This window comes from Pungitius pungitius, chromosome 18 (genome assembly GCF_949316345.1).
Source record: "Pungitius pungitius chromosome 18, fPunPun2.1, whole genome shotgun sequence".
NCBI classification, from domain to species: Eukaryota; Metazoa; Chordata; class Actinopteri; order Perciformes; family Gasterosteidae; genus Pungitius; species Pungitius pungitius.
In genome coordinates, this window is record NC_084917.1 from 11,179,006 (window position 1) to 11,203,435 (window position 24,430).

The window sequence follows — 24,430 nt, forward strand, 5'->3', positions numbered from 1 at the left end:
ATTCGGGAGCAGTTGTGTTTGTGCTGTGGCGAACGGGGCATCTCCTTCGGAACTGCCGACTCCGACCTCCCCGTCAGAAGGATGGCTGGACCTACACCTCTGCCAATGTAGGAATGGCTCCAGTTTTAAATATGTCACGTCAGCAGCTAACCCTACCTAAAATGAAGCAGGAGACACGTGGGTTGGTGGACTCGGGGGCGTCAGGGAATTTTATTTTTTGAACACTTGGCTCACCGTTTATCTGTGTCCCCCACTCCGAATCAACGCACTGGATGGAAAACCCCTGGGCACAGGAAAGATTACGCACCGGACGGTGAACATCACTTTACGGGTCGGAGCGTTGCACGAGGAAGTCATACGTTTCTTCATCGTGTCCTCTCCCCGGGAACCACTGATCCTAGGACACCCGTGGCTTGTGCTCCACGACCCTGTGATTTCGTGGAGACAAGGGGAGTTACTGACCTGGTCTCCTGCGTGTGTCTCTCCTCCTGTGTCCAGATGTCTGAACGTCACCTGCCGAGCCACGGCTCCAAAGACCCAGGCAGTACCCTCCTGCAGGTATTCAGCAAACAAAAAGCCGCAGAGCTGGCTCCCCATCGACCATGCGATTGTGCAATTGAGCTTCTGCCAGGGGGGCTGCTGCCGAGGGGTCTACGCGCTGTCCCTACCAGAGGAAGAGGCCATGAACCGGTACGTCGAGGAATCCCTGCATCAGGGCATCATCCGTCCCTCCACGTCCTCGGCCGCTTCAAGCTTCTTCTTCGTGGGAAAGAAGGATGGCGGGCTACGTCCTTGTATTGATTACCGTGCATTGAGCGCTATCATAGTGAAGAACCGGTTCCCTCTGCCCCTCATCCCGGCGGCCTTGGAACAGGTAGGAGGGGCAAGCATATACACTAAACTTGACCTCCGTAGCGCTTACAACTTGGTGCGCATCCGGGAGGGCGATGAATGGAAAACGGCGTTCCTGACTGAAAGGGGGCATTACGAGTACCTGGTAATGCCCTACGGGCTCACCAACGCCCCCGCAGTATTCATAGCCTTTATGAATGAACTCTTCCATGACATGATAAATCGGTTTCTCATCGTGTACATTGACGAACTGCTCATTTATTCCCACAGTATGGAGGAACACGTCCAGCAGGTGCGTTTAGTTCTCCAGCGTCTGCAGGCCAACCGACTCTACGTTAACGCGCAAAAAAGCCTGTTCAATGTCTCAACGCTCACCTTCCTTGGATACGTGCTTTCGCCAGGAGGGGTTGCCATGGACCAAGACAAGGTAGACGCGGTGGCCTACACCGTAAAGGACCTCCAGCGGTTCCTGGGGTTCTCCAATTATTATAGGAGATTCATCCGGAACTTCGGGGCAATGGCTGCCCCTCTTACCACCCTTACGAGCCAGAAGAAAGGCAAACTTCCATGGTCCGACGCGGCCCGGAAGGCGTTCGACACCCTCAAACAGACGTTCACCTCTGCCCTAGTGCTGACCCAACCGGACCCCGACCGCCAGTTTATTGTCGAGGTGGACGCCTCCGAAGAAGGAAGGGAAAGAGACACGTAAAATGCTGAGGAGATCCGATAATATTTAGGCAGAAGCAGTCGGTAGGTTACCGGGTTGATGCGATGAGTGATCTTGAACGGCCTGATGTATCGCGGCCACAGCTTTCGGCAGGGCAGAGGCAGCTTCAAGGCACTTTGTGAAATAGTTGACCATGACGCAAATGTATTGAAACCCATTTTTGGTTCCTTTTGAGCTTTCTGACCAAGTCCATCCCAACCAATTCGAATGGCTCGGTCACCTTAAAAAGCAAACGAGAACACACTGATGCTTACATTCAGTAAGTATTCACCTTTATGGGTTGGTAAAGCATTTTCTCCTTTATAGATGTCCTCTTCTTTTGGCAGGCATCACACTGGGCGATCTAAAAAAAATTGACAATTGAAAAATGCTGATATTGAATTTTTAAATATTACAACAGACTCCCCAGAAATAGCAAGTGACACCCACCCATTTCTGGATGTCGGCCTTCATGCCAGGCCAGTAGTACCGCTGAAGAATTGCGTCCATAGTCTTGTCCACCCCACAGTGAGCTCCAATGTCACTGTCGTGAAACTCAACAAAAAGGGCATTGGCTTCTTGGCAAGATGATGCCTGTTAGGATATTCCTTATCCACCCGAGTTGGTTGATAGAAGAATCCACTGCAGGAAATTAGTTAAAAAGTTTAACATTTATTTAGAAGAGAAAAAGTTGTACATGAGCAATTCTCCGCAGATATATCTGGAGACAATGAAATACGTATCGCAAGCAAATCCCTTCCAAAGTCCGCCTGCCTTCTGACACTGACCTGTTTTAATCCCTCTGGTGCCCTTGAACGTTGGTTCAACTCAGTTCATCCTTCTGTAACAAACGCCTTCCCCGAACAATGAGTGTCTGGTACTCTCTCCTGCAGCCTTCGGCCTTGCCCTGAAAATGGGTTCAAACTGGCTCTCCCTTCGGTCGCAGGTGTGTTATCTCAGATACAATTTTATCTTCATTTTTCCTGTGCTCTCTTTTCCACCATTCACATTGTCTGCCTTATAAGGACCGATCCGGTCACGCCATCTGTCCTACAAGCGGACATCTATTCTACAAGCTAAAAAGTAAATACAAGAAGACACACACAGAGAACCCCACATCCCACAATTTCCCCCTTTTGATCTCTTACAGAGATCACCCTAACTAATGGAGTAAGTCTGCCGGGTCGACCTCCTCCTCTCCGCCCTTCAATACTGATGGAGGAGGGCCTCCCCCCCGGACCTTTAAACCTCTTACCTTACGCCACGCCCTGTCTTTTCGTGTCTGACTTTGAGAAGGGACCCCCAAGTGTTGGTTCTGTCGCTTACTGTGGCTCGCTTCCTTTCCACTAGATTACACAAACAACTCACAGAAAGATATACCCAAAAACAACCCAAGCTATATAGTATCAACACTGTAATAACACTCAAACAAACAAGGTGGAACCTGTGACAGCTAAGTATATAAGAGCTAATGCAATAACAACCGTTACCCCCCCCATAGCAATTATGGAAATATTAAGCGTGCTCAACATTCTCTATTTCAACTAAACTAACTGCGGAGAATTGAGAAAGATAGAACAGAGGAGAGGAGAGGATAGCATTGTGCATTTCTTCATCGCTGGTCTTCTTTCGTTGTAGACAGTCAACACAGAACACCATGCACTGGGTGTCTGTCGGTCACTGCCCGCCGAGAGCACGTCCGGGCACTATCCAGCGCCCAGTTCCGTCTCTTTCTGCTGCGTTGTCAGGATGTCCTGAAGAGTGCGACCCGGTTCGTCCGCGGGGGCGCACTGGCTCCAGTGGTACCAGGTGTCCCCTTTCCCTCTCAGCCTCACAGCGTGTGAGGTTCTCTCCTCCACCTGGTATGGTCCTGTCCACCGTGGCTCCGACCACTTCCTCTTAATGACCCTCAGGAGGACCCAGGCTGTTGTGTGGGGATCAGGGGTGTTCTGCCCTCCGGTTCTGTCTTGCACCTGGACCGCAAAATCTGAAACGAGAGCTCGTAGTTCGTTATAATGACTTGCATACTCACCTGTTGGTGTCTCCGGGTCAGGCTGGAGCTTCAAGCCTGCGCTTGGTCCGGGAAACTGTCTTCCAGTGGTCAGCTCGTATGGGGTGAAACCTGTACCCTGATTGACTGAGCTTCTGATGGCCATTAATGCAAGTGGGAGGGCTTGAACCCAGGTTAAATTTGTCTGTGCACAGATTTTAGCCAATTTTTGTTTTAAGTTTTGGTTCATGCGTTCTACTTTCCCTTGGGATTGGGGGTGATATACTGTACCAAAAGCATGTTTCAGACCCAACATTCTCTCCACTTCTTGTAGGTCATGATTTTTGAAGTGTGTGCCGTTGTCAGACCTGACTTTCTCAGGGAACCCATGTCTTGGTATGTAATGGTTTATCAAACATTTGATAACGGATTTACTGTCCTCTTTTTTTGTGGGCCACGCCTCTGGCCAGCCGGTCAAGGCGTCCACGCATACCAGGAGATACCTTTTACCTTCGCATCGGGTGATCATGTCAGTGTAGTCGATGACTATTTCCCGTCCCGGGACCAATGTCAACGGAAACACCCCCATCTCCGGCTTCACCGTCGGTTTTGGATTAAACGTGATGCATATTTTACAGGTCTTAACATATTCACGTGTCATGTCTGCCAAAAACGGATGCCACCAGTGACAAAGATTCCTATTCATCTGTTTGTGTCCCACATGTGCCATCCCGTGTGCCTCCTGCAAACACCTGTTTCTGATTTCAGGTGGTAGCACTGGACGACCGTCCGGGGACCTCCAGAGGCCTCCAGCCTCCGTAGCCCCTCTTTGTTTCCACACCGTTTTCTCCTGTGGAGACGCCCCCTTTTGGGCTTCTGCAATTTGCTCCTCATTAAGTTGTGGCCCCAACTGTCCCTCTTCTTCTGCATTTACCATTTGGAGCCCCATTTGATACCCTGCAGCCTGTTTTGCAGCTTGATCTGCTGCCTGGTTTCCCTTTGCCACCCTGCTGTTGGACTGCTCGTGTCCTTTACACTTTATAATGGCCACTGTGCTTGGTAGAGCCAAGGCTGCCGCCAAGTCTTTCATTTCTGGTTCGTGTTTAATCGGTTTTCCTCCAGCCGTCAGAAAACCTGCTCTTAACCACTGCCCCAGCTCCACGTGAGCTGCTCCTACCGCATAAGCCGAGTCAGTATAGATGTTTACTGCCTTCCCTTCTGCCAGCTGTAGCGCTCTTATCAGCGCGAGTACCTCCGCTCTCTGTGCTGACTGTTGACCCTGAATTCTTCCCGCTTCCAGAACCTCTGTTCCTGCCCCATTACTTCTGACTACCGCGTATCCGGACTGCAACCCATGTTGTGGATGTCTGAAGCAGCTGCCATCAGTGAACCAGTGTGTATCAGTGGTGTGCTTTTTAAGTCGGTTCGTGCTTTTGCTTCCAGCTCCACCTTGTACTCACATTGGTGTGGTTCCCCCTCTCCCATGTGATCAGCCATGTTGATGCCTTCATGTGTGAAGGTGAGGTTTGGAGCTTCTAACAGCTTGCTCAGCCTTCTTTGTCTTAGTGACGTCATCGTGAAAGTTTGTGAGTTTACATAAGCTACTATGCTGTGTGTTGTTAGCACGTGTAGTGGGTGGCCCATGACTATGTGTGCTGTTTTCATTAATAGCTTTGCAACCCCTGCTGCGTGTTGTGTGCATTCATGGTGTCGTTTTTCCATGTTGTCCATCATGGCACTGATATACAGAAGCACCTTCCTTTTACCCTCCCCCTTTTTCTGAAACAAAACCCCATTTACTACCCCTGTTGTTTCAGAAACGTCCAGGTAAAACGGCGCGCTGTAATCTGGAACTGCAAGGTCTGCGGCCTGCGCCAGCTCTGTTTTTAGTGTAATAAATGCCTCCTCCGCCTCTTGGTCCCATTCGAGTTTAGCAGTGAGGTTCATCATCCCCTTCTCGTTTACCTTTGCACGTAGAATCTGAGTGAGATTTGAATAACGCGGAATGAATTGTCTGCTGAACCCCGTGAGTCCTAGGAAGGAAAGCATTTCCTTTACATTCTGTGGACGCGAATGGTGGAGAATACTGGACCTGTGCGCGGCTGAGAGCCCTGAGCCGCTTCCTGACAGCACTCTCCCCAGAAACGAAACCTGCCGCCTGGCGACCTGCAACTTTGACTTACTGACCTTGAAACCGGTCGTGGCCAACCAGCGTAAGATGGTGTCTGTTGCTTCCACACAGGATTCAGCTGAAGTGGATGCGAGGAGGATATCGTCGACGTATTGGATCAGCGTCGTGCCCTCTGGGAGCGGACAACCTGTCAATGCTTGTTTTAACACTTGATTGAAAATACCAGGTGAAAGAGCAAATCCTTGCGGTAGCCGAGTATAACGTAGTTGCTTGTTCCCATATGTGAATGAGAATACATCCCGCAAGTCTTCCTGTAGGGGTATGCAAAAGAACGCGTTTGCCAAATCAATGCACGTGAACCATTGTTGTTGTGGTGTTAGACTAGTCAACGCAGTGTATGGGTTCGGGACGGGTACCGTTGTCGTTACCAGCATGTCGTTTATCTTTCTGAGATCATGTGCCATGCGATATTTACCAGTTGCTGCCTTTTCTACCGGAAGAATGGGCGTGTTCCAGGCGGACTGAGAGGGCTCCAGTACTCCTGACTTAATGAGTCCCTCTATAGTGTCCCTGATCCCCTCTGCCGCGGCTGGCTTGTGAGGGTATTGGGACTGCCAAATGGGGGGTCGCTTTTGAATTTCAAACGTTACTGGTTTACATGTGTTACAAAAACCTACGTCAGTCGGGCCTTCAGACCAGAGGTAGTCTGGAAGTTTCTCAAGAAGGATAGCTGTGTGGGGATGGTCGGTCTTCTCCCTTCCGTGGTCTCTGGACACCTGTTCGTGCGTTAAAATGACAGTGTTAGTCGCTTTCCCTGAGATTCTGTACATCTTAGCGGAAGGAGAAAAACAAACATCAGGCAGTTGAGTGCACACCCAGTCATCTAGCAGCACTGCTCGTTTAGTCATTGGACCCAAGTCTTTAGCCTGATGTTTGGGATGCAGAGCCAGCGATACATGTGGCACCGCCTCTTGGCTCATTAAATACCATTTCAATTGATCAGGAGAGAGGACAACAGCTGCGGCTACCCCTTCTGGGCCCACATAGAGGTTTTGGGACGTCACCTCCCACTCAGTGCTCTCTAAGTGCCCCATAAATTCATCCCAGTAGCAATCATCCCCTTGTCTATCATAGAACAATGTTACATGAGGCGGGTCAGGAGGAGAAACATACGGATCAAGAAGAGTTATCCAAGGCTTCCACTTTTGGTAAAGAGCCATCACCCCTGGGATGTCAGGACACTCAGGCTTTAGGAGGCCCCAGTAAATGTCTGCGCACTGTTGTTGTTGCAGTGGCTGCATCACCCACTGGCCATTAGTCTTTCCATTGTCATTGCAATGCAACACAGTTCCATCCAGCAATGTGACACTCAGTCCGTCCGGGCCGCACAAGATTGAAGCCCCTGTCTTGATGAGAAGATCCCTTCCCATAAGATTCACTGGAACTTGAGGTGAGACAACAAAAGAGTGAGTCAATGTCTGATTTCCCACTTTCACCGGTAGGGGGACTGTTATAGGCAGTTTCTGTGACACCCCGGAGAATCCCATAACGCTGACACTGTCTTTGGACATAGCAGACGAGCCCGCTGCTTGTATGGTGGAGTATGTGGCCCCAGTGTCAACGAGAAACGGCAGTTGTTGTTGCAGTACCGTGAGTGACAGCATGGGGTCTGCCCTGCCCCTGCTGTCGGGGTGTCTCACATCGGGGTGTGTCACTGAGAGGCATCCGCCTCATAGCCCCAGTCCTCCAGTGCAGGGTATTGTCCCCTAGGTGGCGCAGCATGTGGATTGGGGGCCCAAGCCCCCCGAGACGGGACACCCCTGCCCCTCCCCTGTCTCTTCTTTTTGCTAGGACACTCCATGCGCCAGTGCCCCTCCATACCACAGTTGAAACAAGCGTCTCTCCCTTGGTAGCCGCCTCTTTCTCCTCCCCCACCGTATGATCCTCTCCGACCAGCGCCACCCCTGTAATTACTTCTGTAACCTCCCCCTCGGTTTGGGCCCCACCCCTGGGCTGTCCCATACGACGTCTCCTCCCATGGTGGGAGTGGATACAAATCTGGGGCGTTACCTTCAGCTGGGGCAGCCTGGACTGTCATCTGTCGCTCGTCTTTCCCTTTCTGCTTCTTTTCGCTCACTTCCTGTTTGACCTTAGTGAGCTGAAGCCTAAGAAGCTGAGCCTGTAATTCTTTTAGCTGCTTCTCTTCCCCTGTCGCTCCCTCAGTCGCGTCCTGTAAATGGTGCAGTAAATGTCTTTCCCACACAGCAGATTCACTTCCTGGCAAGTCTGGATTAGTGATCATTTTAGCTTTTACCCCCTCTGGTACTCCCTCCAGCACCGCCTGTCTGAACCATTCTCTCTGTATGCCCTCCGTTCCCGGATGATGGCTAGTGCTTTTTACCCAGGTCTCTTTACATTCGTCCAAATACGCGCGCGGGGTTTTCTTCGCGTCCCATGGTAATTTCGGTATTTTAGTCGACATTAGAAGTGGCCATTTCTCGCGCATTGCGTCCCCGATCTCCGTCGCGAAATACAAAAATCTGTCGTCATCGGCTTGTCGGGTCACCCCCGCTCTGTTTTCCACGTCCGCTAAATCATGTGCGGTCATGCATCTGGCTGCTACAGCCCTAAAGTCGCCGAGCGCGAGCGTGTGTCCGTTAGTAAGCGTATCGAGTTGTTTTAGCCACTTATCTCCCCCTTCAGATGGTGCAGGCATTTGCGCGACTAGAGCAGACACGTCTCCCAGCGACCACGGCTTGTATTTATTAACACCTCGAGAAGACATGAATAACGGATACATTTTTCCCGGTTCCCCGTGAATCTCTGGGTCGCTGTTATCCCCGCATTCCCCGTTTTGCTCCTCCTGAGCCGAGGCAGAGCCTTTTTTTCCTCTCTCCCCCATGTCTGGTGATTCCCCGTATCTCAATTGTGTTTTCACCCGCTCATTCGCCCCGGCTAAATACTTTCCCTTATCCGCCTTATTTCTCCGCTGCACTTCTGAGCTGTCCCTTCTCCCCGGAGTGCGTGAGTCCGTCCATTCTTTAAACCCCTCCCGATTTTGACGCGCTTCGAAAGGCCGGCTTTCCCCCGTTACCTCGTTGCCCCGACAACCCCGCAGTGGTACACTTTCTTCAACTTCCAACTCTCCCCCCGTTATATTTAATACAGGATACAACCCAGCAGGTGCAGAAGCCGAATTCACACCGTTTATTTCAACATCGTATGCCGGTGGTCTTTCCTCATTACACCGTTCCTGGTTATTTCTCCCCACGGCTTTACTTTTTATCCAGTACGAAAACAATGCGGACCTCATGTCCTCCACATCCTCCATCTCTTTACGAAGTTTTCCTTTTTTCAACACACTCGCCTTCTCGCGTTTCGACTCAAGCTCCTTCTTTTCTTCTCTACAATCTCTCTCCTTCTCCCACAAAATCTGCGCCAGTGACAGCCTGTCTGCCAAACTAACGCCTTTCTTTTCTAACAACTTTCTCACCGCGCGTTCCGTGCGCTCCACAGCCTCATGCTTCTTTTTCCCGGTGGTCTCTCCACCCACCGCCACCAACAACAGCCTCAGCTGGTCGTTTATTATTTTCCATCGATACCCCGGCGCTGGCCCCCAGCCGCCGTCAACAGTTTCCCGATCATATTCATCTTCCATTCCAACAACAGTTCCCAGTTATATCGCTTTAACCCGCTCGGACAGCTGGTCACCTCAGTGTGACACAGTAAATGTTCTCCGCAGCTCCAGCAAGCTTCCCCGTTTGTTCTGAGAACTTATGTTATACTTCCAGAATTCTTTTATTCTAACGAAGGTTTATTTTAACCCTTCGAAATCAATGCATTATAACGGAAGTTTATCTTAACCTTCCGAGAATCAATGTATTACACCGAAAGTTTATGTTAACCTCTCGGTCATCAATGTATTACACCGAAAGTTTATATTAACCTCTCGGACCGTCTATGTTCTCAGTTTCCCCTCTTTTTTTTTTTTTTTTTTTTTCTTCACTCTCCTGCTTGCTTGCACCCACACACACACACACACACACACACACACGAGCTGCTCAGAGACTGCAGCCCAGGATTTAAGGAGCTTTTACTCCTAGGGACTCCAACCCTGGGATTCGGGGGTCCTCAAATCCCCAGGACTCCAACCTAGCTACTTCAGCCCTCGTCAGGGTCTGATGGGGTTGCCAAACCAAAGACCAGTTTTCGGGGGTCCTCAAATCCCCAGGACACTCACCTAGCGACTTCAGCCCTCGTCAGGGTCTGATGGGGTTGCCAAACCAAAGACCAGTTTTCGGGGGTCCTCAAATCCCCAGGACACTCACCTAGCGACTTCAGCCCTCGTCAGGAACTGATGGGGTTGCCAAACCAAAGACTAGGATTCAAAATCCTTTTATTTGTGTCAGATCATTGATCCCTTGGTACTCGCCGGTACCCACCAAACCCAATAGTACTCGCCGGTACCTACTAAACCCAATAGGATCCCTGATCCTTTAATTTGTGTCGGATAGAAGATCCCTTGGTACTCGCCGGTACCTACTAAACCCAATAGTACTCGCCGGTACTATTGTTGTGCACTTTTACCGGTTTCCTTAATATTAACTTTAGCGAATTGCTCATGTATCAATTTGGTTCCTTCACCACCAATCCACAGCGTACTCCTTATTTTAGATTAATCAATATGCAGAATTAGTAACAGGTTTCTGCTTACCTTGTTTTGAGGCCGGCCTGGGAGTACGCAGTGTTCAGCAGGTGAAAGCTCTTGGACCGAATTCCCCCTGCAGGAAAACTCCTATCCCGGACGAGCCCCCAAAATTGTTAGGATATTCCTTATCCACCCGAGTTGGTTGATAGAAGAATCCACTGCAGGAAATTAGTTAAAAAGTTTAACATTTATTTAGAAGAGAAAAAGTTGTACATGAGCAATTCTCCGCAGATATATCTGGAGACAATGAAATACGTATCGCAAGCAGATCCCTTCCAAAGTCCGCCTGCCTTCTGACACTGACCTGTTTTAATCCCTCTGGTGCCCTTGAACGTTGGTTCAACTCAGTTCATCCTTCTGTAACAAACGCCTTCCCCGAACAATGAGTGTCTGGTACTCTCTCCTGCAGCCTTCGGCCTTGCCCTGAAAATGGGTTCAAACTGGCTCTCCCTTCGGTCGCAGGTGTGTTATCTCAGATACAATTTTATCTTCATTTTTCCTGTGCTCTCTTTTCCACCATTCACATTGTCTGCCTTATAAGGACCGATCCGGTCACGCCATCTGTCCTACAAGCGGACATCTATTCTACAAGCTAAAAAGTAAATACAAGAAGACACACACAGAGAACCCCACATCCCACATGCCGCTGCGCGTCTTGTTTTCTGCGGCACTCATAATATAGTTCACCGTCTATGAATCAAACATTCAGTTTGGAAAAGATACGCTTGTGTTATTAAACTTAGTTTAACATTTCATTTAGCGCTTGCTTTTATCCAAAGCGACTTACAATAAGGGCATTCAACCCAAAGGAGACAGACTCAGAACAAAAATTAGGAAAGTACAATTCCATCAAGAAAGCCAAACTGCAAAGTGCTATAAGTAGTTGCTATCATAAAATAGCACTACTTAAGTTACTTACTTATCAGTTGGTAACTCTCTGCACGCCGTTTGAGAACATAACTGTCATTCTTGCTGAAATGTGCAGGAAAAGTGCTGCTCAGCTTGTAGTCCCTCCATTCCTGGACTTTTTGTGGGTCCATTTCTTCTCTTGTTCGCAAAGATTGAATGTACAGCCTCATGGTGATTTTATAGGGACGCTGCTTGTCAAGTTTAATTAGGTGGCAATTTAGAACCGATTTGTCTGGAAGTGTTCTACGACACACCCAAGGTAACCAGTTGTTTCAGATCGCCCACATCAAAAGATAATCGCGCCCGTCCAGGATATGAAATATTTCGAGTGGTTTAAAATTCAGCATTTTTTTAGGCATGTGTCTGACATTGCTCTAAATCATATCTTCTCTGAGCCCTTCATCAACGTACCTGATTACCTGTAATTTTACTTTTAAGTATTTTAAGTATTTTTTTGTTTGAAGTATTGTACTTCAGGTGCGCCCCGCAGTGTAAACACGCTCAATTTGCACGTGTGTTTTTTTTTTTACCGGCATAGTATGTTTTTCCACAGGCCTCGCAATATTTCATAGTTGTGGATGGTACGACGGAGTGTACTGCTTCTGGATGCTTGTGTTGATCGAAAAACAATATTTTGATTTACACATGCGTTTACAGTCGTCGCATTTCTGTGTCTTGGTTGCGCGTGTTCGACACTCTGTTGTATAACAGACGTTGCACAGTTGTGGTACATCCGTATCTCATATGTCTCGTAGCAATACTGACACACATATGAAGCCCCAAAAAAGGCTGTTTTATTTAGTATCGTGTGGTAGTGGTCATTGTGTAGATATAACCAAACTGTCTGAGGGTGGGGTGGAGGGTCCTCCTCTGAGCTTCTCCCTAAGGTTTATTCCCTTTTTGTCCAATGGTTTTGTTCTTGATGCTCAAAACAATGAGAAAGAAAAACTATTTATAGAGCTTTAATTTATTAGATCATTATGGCTGAAGCTGTGAGTAGCGAAGCGTCATAAACCACCGAAGAAAAAACTGGTCAGAACTTTGAGCGATGAGGACACAGAGTAAGACAAAGAGGACAGGGGAGCAGATATGTGGGGTTGGGAGGTAAAACCAGGGGCAGGTGAAACAGAAAAAGGAAACGTGAACAATTAACAGATGTTACACTCGTAGCCGAGGGTTCCATCTAGACGTCTGTAAAGAACCCAGGGTCCTGTTTCTGGCTGTTTACTGTGCTTTTAATAACCTTTGAAGAAGTAAGAGGAAGAAGAAGAGGAGGACAAAGGAAGCCTCTGACCCCAGAGGACGGAAGCAACATTAAAGCTCATCTTTCTCTGCACACGTCTCTTTTGTCTTCTTCTCCTCCTTGTGGAAGACTTTTCCATCCGGCTGCTTCTTCCAGCTCAGTTGGACGTGGTTGTCCATCCCCTGGTCCTTCAGCCTCAGTTTGAGCTGAGACACACAAACAGAAGAACTCTTCATTATGCTGCTGTTCATTCACATCCTGTCTCTCACTGGATGTGGAATGAACACTGGAATAGTGGAAGCTATGGTTCACAACCACTCTGGTTCCCTCTTTAACAGCTTTTGTTTGGACACACAAGAAAGTACCTTCTCCAACATGTCATCCATCACCTTCTGGTCATTGAGGTCCACAGAGGAGCTGCTCTGCAGCCTCGCTTTGAAACAGGCACATCTAAAAAGTCAAGGAAACTTCATCAGTCAAAATATTGTTGCACCCTTAAATCTTTAACACAAATATCAGAAAAAAACATGTTCATTAAACCGAAATCAATATGTACAGAATAAGTGAATGGTATCTTACCAGTGTAGCAGATGAAGGGTCTCATGTCCTGACAGAAGGACACCTGCCATTGTCCATTGGCACTGAAATTTGCTGCCGCACAAATCTCATTAGAGAGCTTTGGTTCACCATTTTTCCAGTTTGTAAATGAAGAGTCAGTCCCATCAGACCACTTCCATCCATCTCTGAAAAGACCGATCCTGACTGTTGATCCGCTGGGAACCAGACTCTGTACTTTTTGGTTCTCTGCCAGGTTCCTTACAATGGCAAGGTCTGTATGGTGGTCTCTGCAGTAGGTCTGGGCTTGAGTCCAGTTCATGGGGATGTCAATGAGGATAAATTTCTCACTCAGACCTGAGAAGAAACCAGAGAGAAGAACTGTGACAACAGACAACACAGACCCATACCAGTCCATATGAACCAATCTCAGTTTCGTACGAAAGTGATGCCGCTCCGATCAAGCAGCATCCCTATCGTGTGAACGCTGTGAAGAGGGCAGCAATGAAACAGAACCATCTGCAGTAAGAAGAGGTTTTCTAGAGCAGTGGTTCTCAACTTGTGAACTTAATGACAAGCCGCGACCCAATTCGATCGGTCAACGGGGAGTGCTTACGCGTTCGCTAGCGGTGTTGACGGGGCGGGGGGGGGGGGGGGGGGGGTTGCGGTGCTTCCACGTTCTAATTGCCGCGGTGACGGAAAACATGGACGGACGAGCCGTAAAAAAAGACGAAACTCCGCTGCATTAACCAAAAGTTCCTTCAAAATAAAATAACATGATGATTTTTATTTTATTTATTTTCCCATGCAAAGGCCCACGACCCACTACATTGCATAATAACCCATGCATTACATTTTTGCCTGGGGAGCAATTAGGGGTTAGGTGTCTTGCTCAGGGACACTTCAACATGGCACATGGGGCAGCCGGGATTTGAACCACCAACCTTGCGGCCCCCAGCGCAATGCACTACTCCATGCGCCACCATCTCCCATCCAGTTTCTCCATGTAGCTTTAATGTTCTCACCTCGAGCGTCGAAGCAGATGGACCACATTACAAATTTACAAGTGAAGTCCATCCAGTATCCATTTGAATACATAGCTGTGCAGTATTCATAGTTGGACCCTTCTCCAGGCCCCCATCGTCTGAACTCTGCCTCCCCGGGTTTGTAGAAAATCTGGTTTGACAGTGACCACCTCCAGCTGTCCACATCAGCATACAGTCCTATCCAGGCTACCTAGAAGCAATGTTTCATTGTGACAGCAGGACTCTCATCTACAGTTTATAGTGTTGATCAGTCTGATTTACAACACCTTTCCCCAGTTTTTCCAGTCAGTGGACTGAGGCGCTGATATGAAGATGGACAGAAGAACGACTCTGTAATAGCTCCTCATGTTCATAATGGAGCGTCTCTTAACGTGCAACTATCTTTACATGGAATAAGGGATCATTGTTTTATGAGGCATTACATCTGTGGATATCAAGTACAGATTTGCAGTATATTTTGTAAAAATCTTACTCTGTCACATCGATAACCCTCTGAAACGTATGATGAGAAGGAAATGAATTCATTATACTCAAGTACACACTCCAGTACACCTCCTCTGCGCACCTTCAGACCTTCTGTCCCTGACCTCAGAACACTCACATGGTTGTAGGCAGCCATCTTGCTTGAGTCCACCATCTGGTTGAGTGTCTTCACGTCCTCCGAGTGGCGGACAGTCACCAGGTCGGTGTACTTCTCTCTGCAGTGACGCTGTGCTTCAGTCATGTTTTTTAGTTCGTAAACAACATCATAGCGACGTTTAGGACGGTGGGATGAGACGGCACACAGCCCTGTGGCAAAAAAACTGAATATTTATTATGTTTTACATGAATCATTCATGCAAATTATTATTCTACATTGAAGTAAGAAACCAGAGGAAGAGGAATGCTACAGGGAGAACCTATTTAACAATGTTATCACGTTCAATGTGAACCCCTGGGGAACAAAGATATATTTATCATGTTTTGTATTAATTATTTATGCAAATTGAAAGTTAGGAAATTAGATTTTTAATCTCAATGGGACTTTCCCGGTTTAATCAAGGTTTAAATAAATAATAACAAATAGATGTTATTCTACATTGAAGGGTATTCTACATTGAAGGGTAGAAAGAGAAATGTAACAGGGAGAACTTATTTAACAATGTTATAACGTTATTTTTGAATTCCTGGGCTGACAGAGAATATTTATCAGGTATTGTATTAATAACTTAACTCACTATAAAAAATATAATTTTATATCTTATTAAAAAGGATGAAGATGGGGAATGTAAAATACCATATTATAATATAAGTCTTACCTGACAGGACGAAGATGCTCAGAACGAGTTTGTCCATCCTCGTCTCTTCTCTGGTCCTCTGTGACAGCTGCTGACTGTGGATGTGCAGCTCATGCAAAATTTTGGGAACAATTATTTGACTATCAGTGTTCATCATGATGTATTTATGTTTGTGAAACAAGCCTCTGTTACCGGGGTGAGAGGGGTTGGATACAATCTTTCTGGCCCGCTTCAACGTTCTGGAAGTGAACAAGTCTTGAAGAGATGGCAGATTGCAGCCAATCACCCTCTCTGCAGAGCAGATGACACGCTGTGCAGCCACAGCCAAGGACAAGGGCAGGCTGCAGCGTACCACACGGTGATGGAGGAGCAGAGGATGGACTCAATGATGGCCGTGTAGAAGTGCACCATCATAGTCTTTGGCAAGTTGAAATTCTTCAGCTGCCTCAGGAAGAACAACCTCTGCTGGGCCTTCTTGGTGATGGAGCTGATGTTCAGCTCCCACTTAATGTCCTGGGTGATGATGGAGCCTGATGCTTCCTGTCAGACAGGAAGTCAGTGATCCACTTGCAGGTGTAGTCGGGCACGTGCAGCTGACTTTGTCCTGCAGCAGAGACGGGATGATGGTGTTGAAGGCAGAGCTGAAGTCCACAACACAACGACATTAACTTCTTACGTAAAGGGTAGAGCCTATCTAGCGGAGGACGGACCCTTCTGATTGGACAGACTGACAGACTCTTTTAGCCCTCTGGAAAGGATGAAGGATTTAAATTACTGTAACCCCTTAACTATTTGCACAATCTACGTAATTCCAACGGATTCTGAAAGCTGAGAATGCTGCTTTCATTATTGATTACATTACGGTAATCAAGAAAAAGCCTGTGAGGGGGGGAGCGCAGCAGAAAGCCACAGGAGAGATGTCGATGTTTTACGAGTTTCTTACAAGTGTCCTACTAGTGTTTTGTAAGTGTTGTAAATACATTTATTAGTATTTGTTGCACCTGTATCACCACTCTGTGAGTCACTCATATTGTTTCGGGGCGCTGTCTTTTAGCCTTTAGTTTTTTTTTTCTACTACTCATTTACTGTTAAAGGACAGTCAGTCTGTCTGTCCAATCAGAAGGGTCCGTCTTCTGCTAGATAGGCCCTACCCTTTCCGTAAGAAGTTAATGTTGTTGCGTTTTTCTAGTTGTCGTTGTGCTTTCTTATTTTCCGTTGTAGTTTAGCACTTCAGAGCCACATTCTGGACCCTCTTCAGAATGGAGAGGGTCGTTGCTGGTGGGAGAGGTGGGGTGGTGGTCTGGGGCAGGTTGGTGGAGCTGTGGGGGATGTAATCAGGACATTGTCTATCAAATCTGCAGTAGAACTCGCATCAAACGCGGAAGTTGCAACTTCAATAGCAGTCTCAGACATAGATGAAAAAGTGAGGAGTCCATTTGATGATTTGACACGTTTAAGAGACGTGAGTGCTAACTCTCCGTTTCTATCACCCACGATTCCTCCCGCTCTCCCTTTGTCTTCCATGGTTGACGCGGAGGAAAAAATACATAACTCTCTACTCTGCTGCAGTACACAACATTTAAATGTCATGTAAACAAGAGGCCTTTCAGGGATTAAAGCAGATTTCTTTTCGCCAGAAGTTGCTTTGAATAAAAGGTTAAAAAAAAACTCTTTAGATTTGACTGACCAACTTCTCTGTTGATTTAGAGCACAGAGCCAAGAGACCTTTTTTATGTCCCCCATGTAAAGTGAACCTCACTCTTGGCCTACTTTTATGACAATTAGTAGAAGCACTATTGAGGCAGTTAATACAAATCCAATTCACCTTCTGATGGAGGTGTGGGGTTAACCCTGTGCATGTCCTCCTCCTCCCTCCGTTCTAACGCATGCAGGTTGGATAGTTGGTTGATATAAATTGTGTATTTCAGCCTTGTGGTGTACCGTCCCCCGCCCAACCACATCAAATGCAATATATACGATTATATATATATGCAAATTTGCTAATATGTGTGATTTAAATACTGTTGAGAATATTTGATAATATGAGTAAAAAAGCCATGTTAAATAGTCTATGCAGTGATGTCACATTAGAACATGTGCTAACAATGATGGGATGTCTAACGCTACAAATACCTTCCTTTGAAAAAGGAATTCATGTTGAATTAGTATTCTGAAAGCCTTTTTGGAACCACACAGTAAGACCATGAACCATGATGGAGGCCACCACACACCAAGATGCTCGGGTTCAGGTCAGATCTCTTATCTGTGATGGAACGTCGTCTTGTTTTTAAAGAAGGAAGCAAGGACCAGCGGAGACCGGAGAGATGTTTCCTTTACTGAAGGTCGGAAGTCAGTTAAATAATAAAGACTTCACTCAGAGTGCAAATTGAAAAGAGAACTGTATTTTTCAGTCAAATTAAAACCATAGAAGAGCATTGAAGTGATTCTTGAGGGTTGTTTTTTATTTTATTTTTGTTCTTTCTTTTGACCTGACATACATGACGCGCTAATTCAAATGTTTTATTGTAGCCAAAGAAGGATAAATACAATGAAGAAACAAAAAGAAGGTTATTGGATCCAAACGACTGACACTGTGAGGACTGCCGTCTGATATTCTCTCCTCATGTTGATGTCATTCCCCGTTCTGTTTCTTATGGTTTTGCCATGTGCTTGTGTTTTTGCACTTATTTGTGTGGCCTGGTATTTCTTGGCCCTCTGACCCTCACTACGGTGCAGAGCTTTTTTTCCGGGTCTTATGCTACTTGCTCCAAAGCCACTTGTTGGCACTAATGTCTTTTTGGCCATTTTAATTTAACCTGATGATTGAAGTGAGGCCACCTCGGTTCCTCAAAGGCAACGCAATTTTGTTAATCACACATTTCAAATTTGCAGTGTAATTTAATTGTAACCACACGTCGGCCATCAGGATAATTACACGTCAATCATCCGGAAAGCAACACATTCATTCTTTCCCACGGGCCCTGAATGCAGCAGCCCGATAACTCTGGAAAGGTGTGAGTGACGCAGAAGGACTTACCTGAACAGGTAAGGAGACCAGCACACCCAGTACTGCTGACCGGTCCCAGTACGGACCGTGAGGGACTAAAGTTGAGGGTGTGGTGCGGGTGCGTGTGTGTGTGTGTCAATGGCCGACTCACGTGAGTGTGTGTTATAGTGCGAGTGCTTATGTTGTTTTTTAAATGTAAATTATGAATAAATAACAATTGTAAGTTTAACTTTACTATAATAACGTTATGTAGAGTTTTGACTGACTATTAATAACATTATGATTTCGTGTAGGATTGCTAGCTGCTGTCTGATTAACGGTTTGTTTATGATCCTCCCTGTAATCTTTCAAGTGAAGTCAGAGCTTCATGAGTTAAAGCTGCATTTAAATCCGGAGAGACTTGTTGAAGTTTCAACACTGCTTTATTATATACTCTCTCCTGGCAGGTCTCCCTGCTACCGCCATTCGACCTCTGCAGCTCATCCAGAATGCAGCAGATCGACTGGTCTTCAACCTTCCGAAATACTCCCACACCACTTCTCCGTTCTGTTTACTGGTTACCAGTGGCTGCCCGCAGCCAGTTCAAAACATTTCACTGCACGTCACCAATTCCTATTCTCAGACACATTGATGAGTTACACAAAAGCTAAAAGAAATGTATTAAGTAACTAATTAATTACCCCTCATAGTTAAACCAAAATTGCTTGTTGTTAAACTCTTTCACATCAGTCACTCAGGCTTCATCCCAACAGCTTTCATCCATTTTGACTAAAAAGGTGAACTAAACTCTTCGATAATAACAATTGTTGTCTCGTTTGAAAACCTGTTTTCTGGATCTATGATCACTAATTGCACCAACACATATCCTGTGTGCTGGTATTCGGCTAATAGCGACCTTTTATCACTTCATCATTATTAATAAAAAACGTATAGTTTATTTTATTTGTTCATCCTTTAATGTTAAAATAACAGATTTGCATGCTTCCGGAATAACACAAAAATATTACCTCACATCCTCCACCATTAAAGTTAATTTATTATCTCTCCTGTTTCCCATAAGTCTATGACTGTGTGTTGCATACGACCTGTTGTCTGTTGAAGAGGGATCCACCATCTCCACTTGTCCTCTCCTCCATCCAAACCCCATCCCATCTTTTGAAGGCCTCCTCCCGGCTCCACTCCTCTTGTCCCCCCACAGGCCTCCGTGTTTCTATTTGTCTCAGGAACACACACGCTAATAAAACAAATGTCATCCTGGCCTCACACAACCAAACTTTGGTTTGGAGGACTTTGAGAAGAGTCATAGGACCAATTATGTTAGAAAAAGAGAAGACACGTCTGCCACTATATTTCTGACCTGGAAAATACCTTTTTTCTTATACTACAGAATATGTAGCCCTTGAACTTACACCATAGTAGTGGGCCTATTTTCTAATGATTTTCCTGAAAACTTTGCACATGCGTGTTTGAGTGAAAGCTTTTGCTGTGCTTCCAATTGCTCATTGCTCATGCTACAATGTCCATGAGAGCTTGTTGCTGCTCGGATGTGTGTGTGAGTTGGCGCGCATGCAGTTAGTGTGTGTGTTGCATTTCTCTATTATGTAGAGATAAGCGAGTACAGCATTATCTGTATCCGGATTGGGCGGGGCCTAACCCGGAAGTATGAAGGATTTAACCCGTAAGTTGTCGGGTTGTCTTGAAATCGGCGGGGCTTTAACCATTATGCTCTTTTTAAAGCATGCAATTGACCCTTCGCAGGGAGCTTGATAAACAGGTGATATGACCAAACATACATGAACTTAAAAGACAGTGTACTGTCTCATTTCTGCGGTTAAAACAGCATTCCTTGATCTTCCTTGATTCCTATAACTGAACTAGAAGGAAGAGATGATCGGTTCACAAGCAGCTTTAACTGATGCTCTACAGCAGGGATTCCCAAAGTGTGGTGCGCTGCGACCCCTGTATGTAATGTAATGGCGGTCAGTTTTTTTAAGAGGGATTTTTCCATACAATAAAAAAGCGTAAACATTTCCTTTGTAATAAACTATAATTTTATTATTTTCATTGTCACTGATTTGACCCTCACTGTCCTGCAAGGTTAAACAAACTCTGAGAACTCTGGGAAGTGTGTGTGTGTCTTAATTTGTAATATTAATAGTCGCATTCTTAAGCGCCGCGTCTTAACAAGCCCCACGTTTACCTGAACTCTACTAGTTAAGAACAACAAACCGAAGTAAAAAAATAAACCTGAAGCCGAAGAAATCTTTTAAATTTAACGGGAAAGACCCGCGAACCTGATGACTGAGGGAGGGAGGGAGAAGTTCTGTGTATGAGTGAGCCGAGCGGGACACGGCAACACAATAAACAGTATGTGTGTAGGGGAGGGGCGCTGTGACTACCAGCCAATCACAGAACGCAGACACAGACAGCTACCCAGTGAGGACTTTTATTCAATCCGAGCACAGATATTGACTCGTATTACTCGTATAATACTCATACTCGGAAAGAGTGCTTTATCCGTACCGGATACTCGTTTCAGCCGAGTATCCGGCTCAACTCTAGTGGTTAGTTAGTTGTCTCCTCTAATTTCTGTGATGGGAACATTAGTTGCAATGTCCGTGGTAAAAGACTGAGTCACACATCCGGGTGAGGTCCCGGGAACGGGCGGGGCCGGGGTTGCTGCCGGGGGAGTTGACGAATCCACACGGTCATCTGTAATCGTTGTGTCTGGTTCTGAAGTGAAGGTGCTCCCGTCTGTTGTGGTGACTCTTGTGGCTGTGACCTCGGTAGACTCCTCCGAAGATTGACTTTCTGAGGATTCGCTGGACTCGCTGGAAGAAGACTCCGATGACGAGTCGCGAGGCCGCCAAGAGCCCAATCTATTCCGGTTCGGACCTCTCCGGGTCAAGTCATTGTCAGCATGGTTGGCACCGTGATGTCGACGCCGACCCATCTGTGGAGGAACCGTCCAATGAATGAGATGTTACACTCTGAGGGCCGACGTATAAAAACATTGATTTCTTGTTGGCTTTTCAAGCCCACCAGATTAAACGTGTCTATATGTGATGGCTCTGCAGCACGTGGTTTACGTGCAGCGCCAATGCAGGAGGTTGTTTGTCCTTTAGTATAGGGGGGCAGGGGAAGGGTAGGGGAATTGTCTCCGTATTTACACCTGACCAGTCTGTAAATATTCATCTCGATAAAATACTACAGTTTGACTGCAGTCAAAGTGACTGTTGCCAAACACAGCAGTGAGAAATTTCGAGCCAGTCGGTATGAGAAAGAGAGATTCAACTTTTTGGTTATCTCACCGGCTTAGCGAATGCTATTGTAGACAAAAGAACAAAGAAGAGGGCGGTTGTCAGACACTTCATCTCTGATTGGTTCCTGTCAGCGAAAGAGGGAAGTCACAAACAAAAACACATTCAACAACCAGGAGCAAGGCACTCATCAGAGGCATAATAACCAGATTCACACTGTTGAACAACAATAATAATCCAATAATCCATCCATTAACAACATCTTTTCTCACAAATTCAGAAAGCAAAGACAAAAATTGAAACAGACATATTCAATTTAAATTTGAAATATATAGCTAAATAAATAACGTACCTGTTGCCTGTAACACTACTTCTTTCTTACTTCTCTAAAATCCAAGATAAAACCGGCACCTGTGATCGCTGTCTGTCTCAGAGCGGCTCGATGTCTGACCTCCATGTGAGACCTGCTGCTGCTGCTGCTCATTTATGCTGCCAGGACGGAGAGGCAGGCCAGGCTGTGGCAAGCAGGAGGCCCGGGGGGATGATTGAGCAACACTGGGTAGCCAGGGGCCGGAATGGAGGGGTGAGGCCGTAGAAGTTTACCACAACATCACCTAAATGCATGCATGAATCAGCGGAAATGTTATTTGTCAGCTTTCATGACTCATTTATATTTTTTGGAAAATTTGTGTATATATTTTACTATTTGGTAACACGCTCATTATTTTTGTGTCTGTACAAAATAATTTGAAGAACTGAAGTAAATATAGTGTAGCCTGAAGGTTTGCTGTGATCAGCACATACAGGAATGCCTCAGAGTTATACTATGTGTAGAGAAGTTCACTTTGGGTGTTATTGTCATTCCAGGATGTGTTGTACATGAAAGGGAGCACCGTTAGTAACTTAGGTCACTGTACTTACTAGCTACAATAATCCAAAATACAATTCAAATATAACAGTATATAAATGTAGATATTGCCAATGATTACGTTCATATTGTAGAGTCAACCCTTTCTATGTCTCACACTTTTGTTGCTTAATGCTGCGATGACAGTTGAGCAATCTAAAGTTGAGTCAACCTTCCATTTTCCTGGCGTTTCTTCAAAGGTAATATCATAACGAGGTGTCACAATGTTCACAGACGTGGGATATTGTCACATCTTCATAGACATCATATTCAGGATTGGCTTCCTCATTATTTCGGTTGTAACTGAGAAATGTCGAATAGAAACAAATGTCTGATTGAGATGATGGAAACGCGACCAAACATACTGGCTGATGCAAGGTTGTGCAGTCAGTGGAATGTTTCAGTAGAGTCAGAGTGTAGCCACACTTTGATCAGACCTGCCTGTGTGTGTAGCACCACCGTGTTACCTCATCACTCTGAAACTCCCGCCCATCTCTCTCTTCCTCTCTCGTCTGCTTGTGAAAGCACCTCATTTAACGTTTACAAATTACACTTTTAAGGAAACAGATCTGCACAACAAACCAAATCCACTTGGGGTTTTGGACTGTTGTTCAGACAAAAAAAAAAAGAACCCAATGCTTCTGGGAATTTAGGATTTATTTTTTTGCCATGTTAGCGGCATCGCTTTAGAGATTCCAGTGTTGTGTCGCTCCGACTGATGACAAGAAGTTGGGTTGCTATGACATTTTGAAAGGACATCTGCCGACCCCAGCGGGTGAATCCCGATACATTCTCATCTTGCGCCAAGACGAGGTAGACACCCAAAGAATGATGACTGGTTTCGAGTTGACGCATCCTAATACGTTAGCTGACAATATCAACACGCCATGTGGTTCATCAGCACATCCTGTACTCACTCACAGTCAGGTATACTGGGAAAACAGCTCTACCGTTCTAACCACATTGATTAATCTTCATCAAGAGTAATTCAAGGGAAAAACCCAGACTGCTCAAATGTCACCGTCATCCAACCAAAGGAGCCTTTAGTCAGGATAAGCAGAGGTCAGCGCTTCTTGAAGTCAGTCGGCTAACACAGAAAAGTTCTGCTCTGGCTCAACAGCTTTTGGAAAAAAGGCCCTAAAAACCTTGACAATTAGAGAATTGACGGTGAGGATGTAGGATTTTACAGTAAAGGTCTCCCCCTCAGCGCCTTCTCCTATTTGGGAATTCTGGTTTCACAAAGGCTGCCTGTTATTTTAACGGCATCTTGTTCTTGCTTTCATTAGAATAACTAAAGTTAAAATGAAATATGCCGTGGCTGATTGTTGGCAACCCGGTAAATTAACCCGTAAAGTCTCTCTTAAAGTTTACAACATTTCCTGCTGCATGTGGCAACATGGAGCCGCTCAACATCTTTGTTGTTAATTGTTGTAGACCAACAGTCAAAGGATGTGCTATATGAGAAGACAAATCTGCATGAGGTTTTCTCATTTTCACACTATCAACTATAAACTTGTAAATGGAAACAGATTATTGATTAACAGACTCACTATTTATCTCGTCTAATCTGCCTCAAGGCATAAGGGCAAATAAAGACTTGGTTGAGGTTTTGGTGAAAGTTTCTGTTCCTGGTAAATACTTTAAATGTCAAAGCCATCTTGCAGTAAGGAACAAGGAACCTGGACCTCTGATATAACAATGACAGATCGATTTACTAAGATGTGGAAAAGATGCTTCCAACTGAGGTTAAGCGAAAAAGCCACATTTCCAATTTTAATGTTGGCTTACTGGAATGTTTTCTTTACATCTGATTAGTGTTTGTTTGACTCTCGCCCTTAG

At 45.9% G+C, this 24,430-nt stretch overlaps 1 protein-coding gene and 1 long non-coding RNA gene across 2 annotated transcripts; both read right to left on the reverse strand.

The window, feature by feature from the left end:
- Positions 1 to 6,463: 6,463 nt before the first annotated feature.
- On the reverse strand, positions 6,464 to 9,656 carry LOC134107208 (uncharacterized). Its single transcript, XM_062558806.1, has 2 exons — positions 9,626 to 9,656; positions 6,464 to 9,584 (listed from the first exon to the last, which is right to left on the reverse strand). The coding sequence occupies exon 2, from the start codon at positions 9,335 to 9,337 to the stop codon at positions 7,391 to 7,393; it is 1,947 nt and encodes a 648-aa protein (XP_062414790.1). The 5' UTR covers positions 9,338 to 9,584; positions 9,626 to 9,656; the 3' UTR covers positions 6,464 to 7,390.
- Positions 9,657 to 20,530: 10,874 nt separating this feature from the next.
- Positions 20,531 to 22,167, reverse strand: LOC119226805 (uncharacterized). Its single transcript, XR_009942711.1, has 3 exons — positions 22,037 to 22,167; positions 21,736 to 21,811; positions 20,531 to 21,377 (listed from the first exon to the last, which is right to left on the reverse strand). It is a non-coding gene; the product is annotated as an uncharacterized LOC119226805 (long non-coding RNA).
- Between the last annotated feature and the right edge of the window lie 2,263 nt (positions 22,168 to 24,430).

Excerpts from the sequence above, each read along its gene's own strand:
- LOC134107208 (XM_062558806.1), bottom strand. The coding sequence starts at position 9,337 with ATGGAAGATGAATATGATCGGGAAACTGTTGACGGCGGCTGGGGGCCA.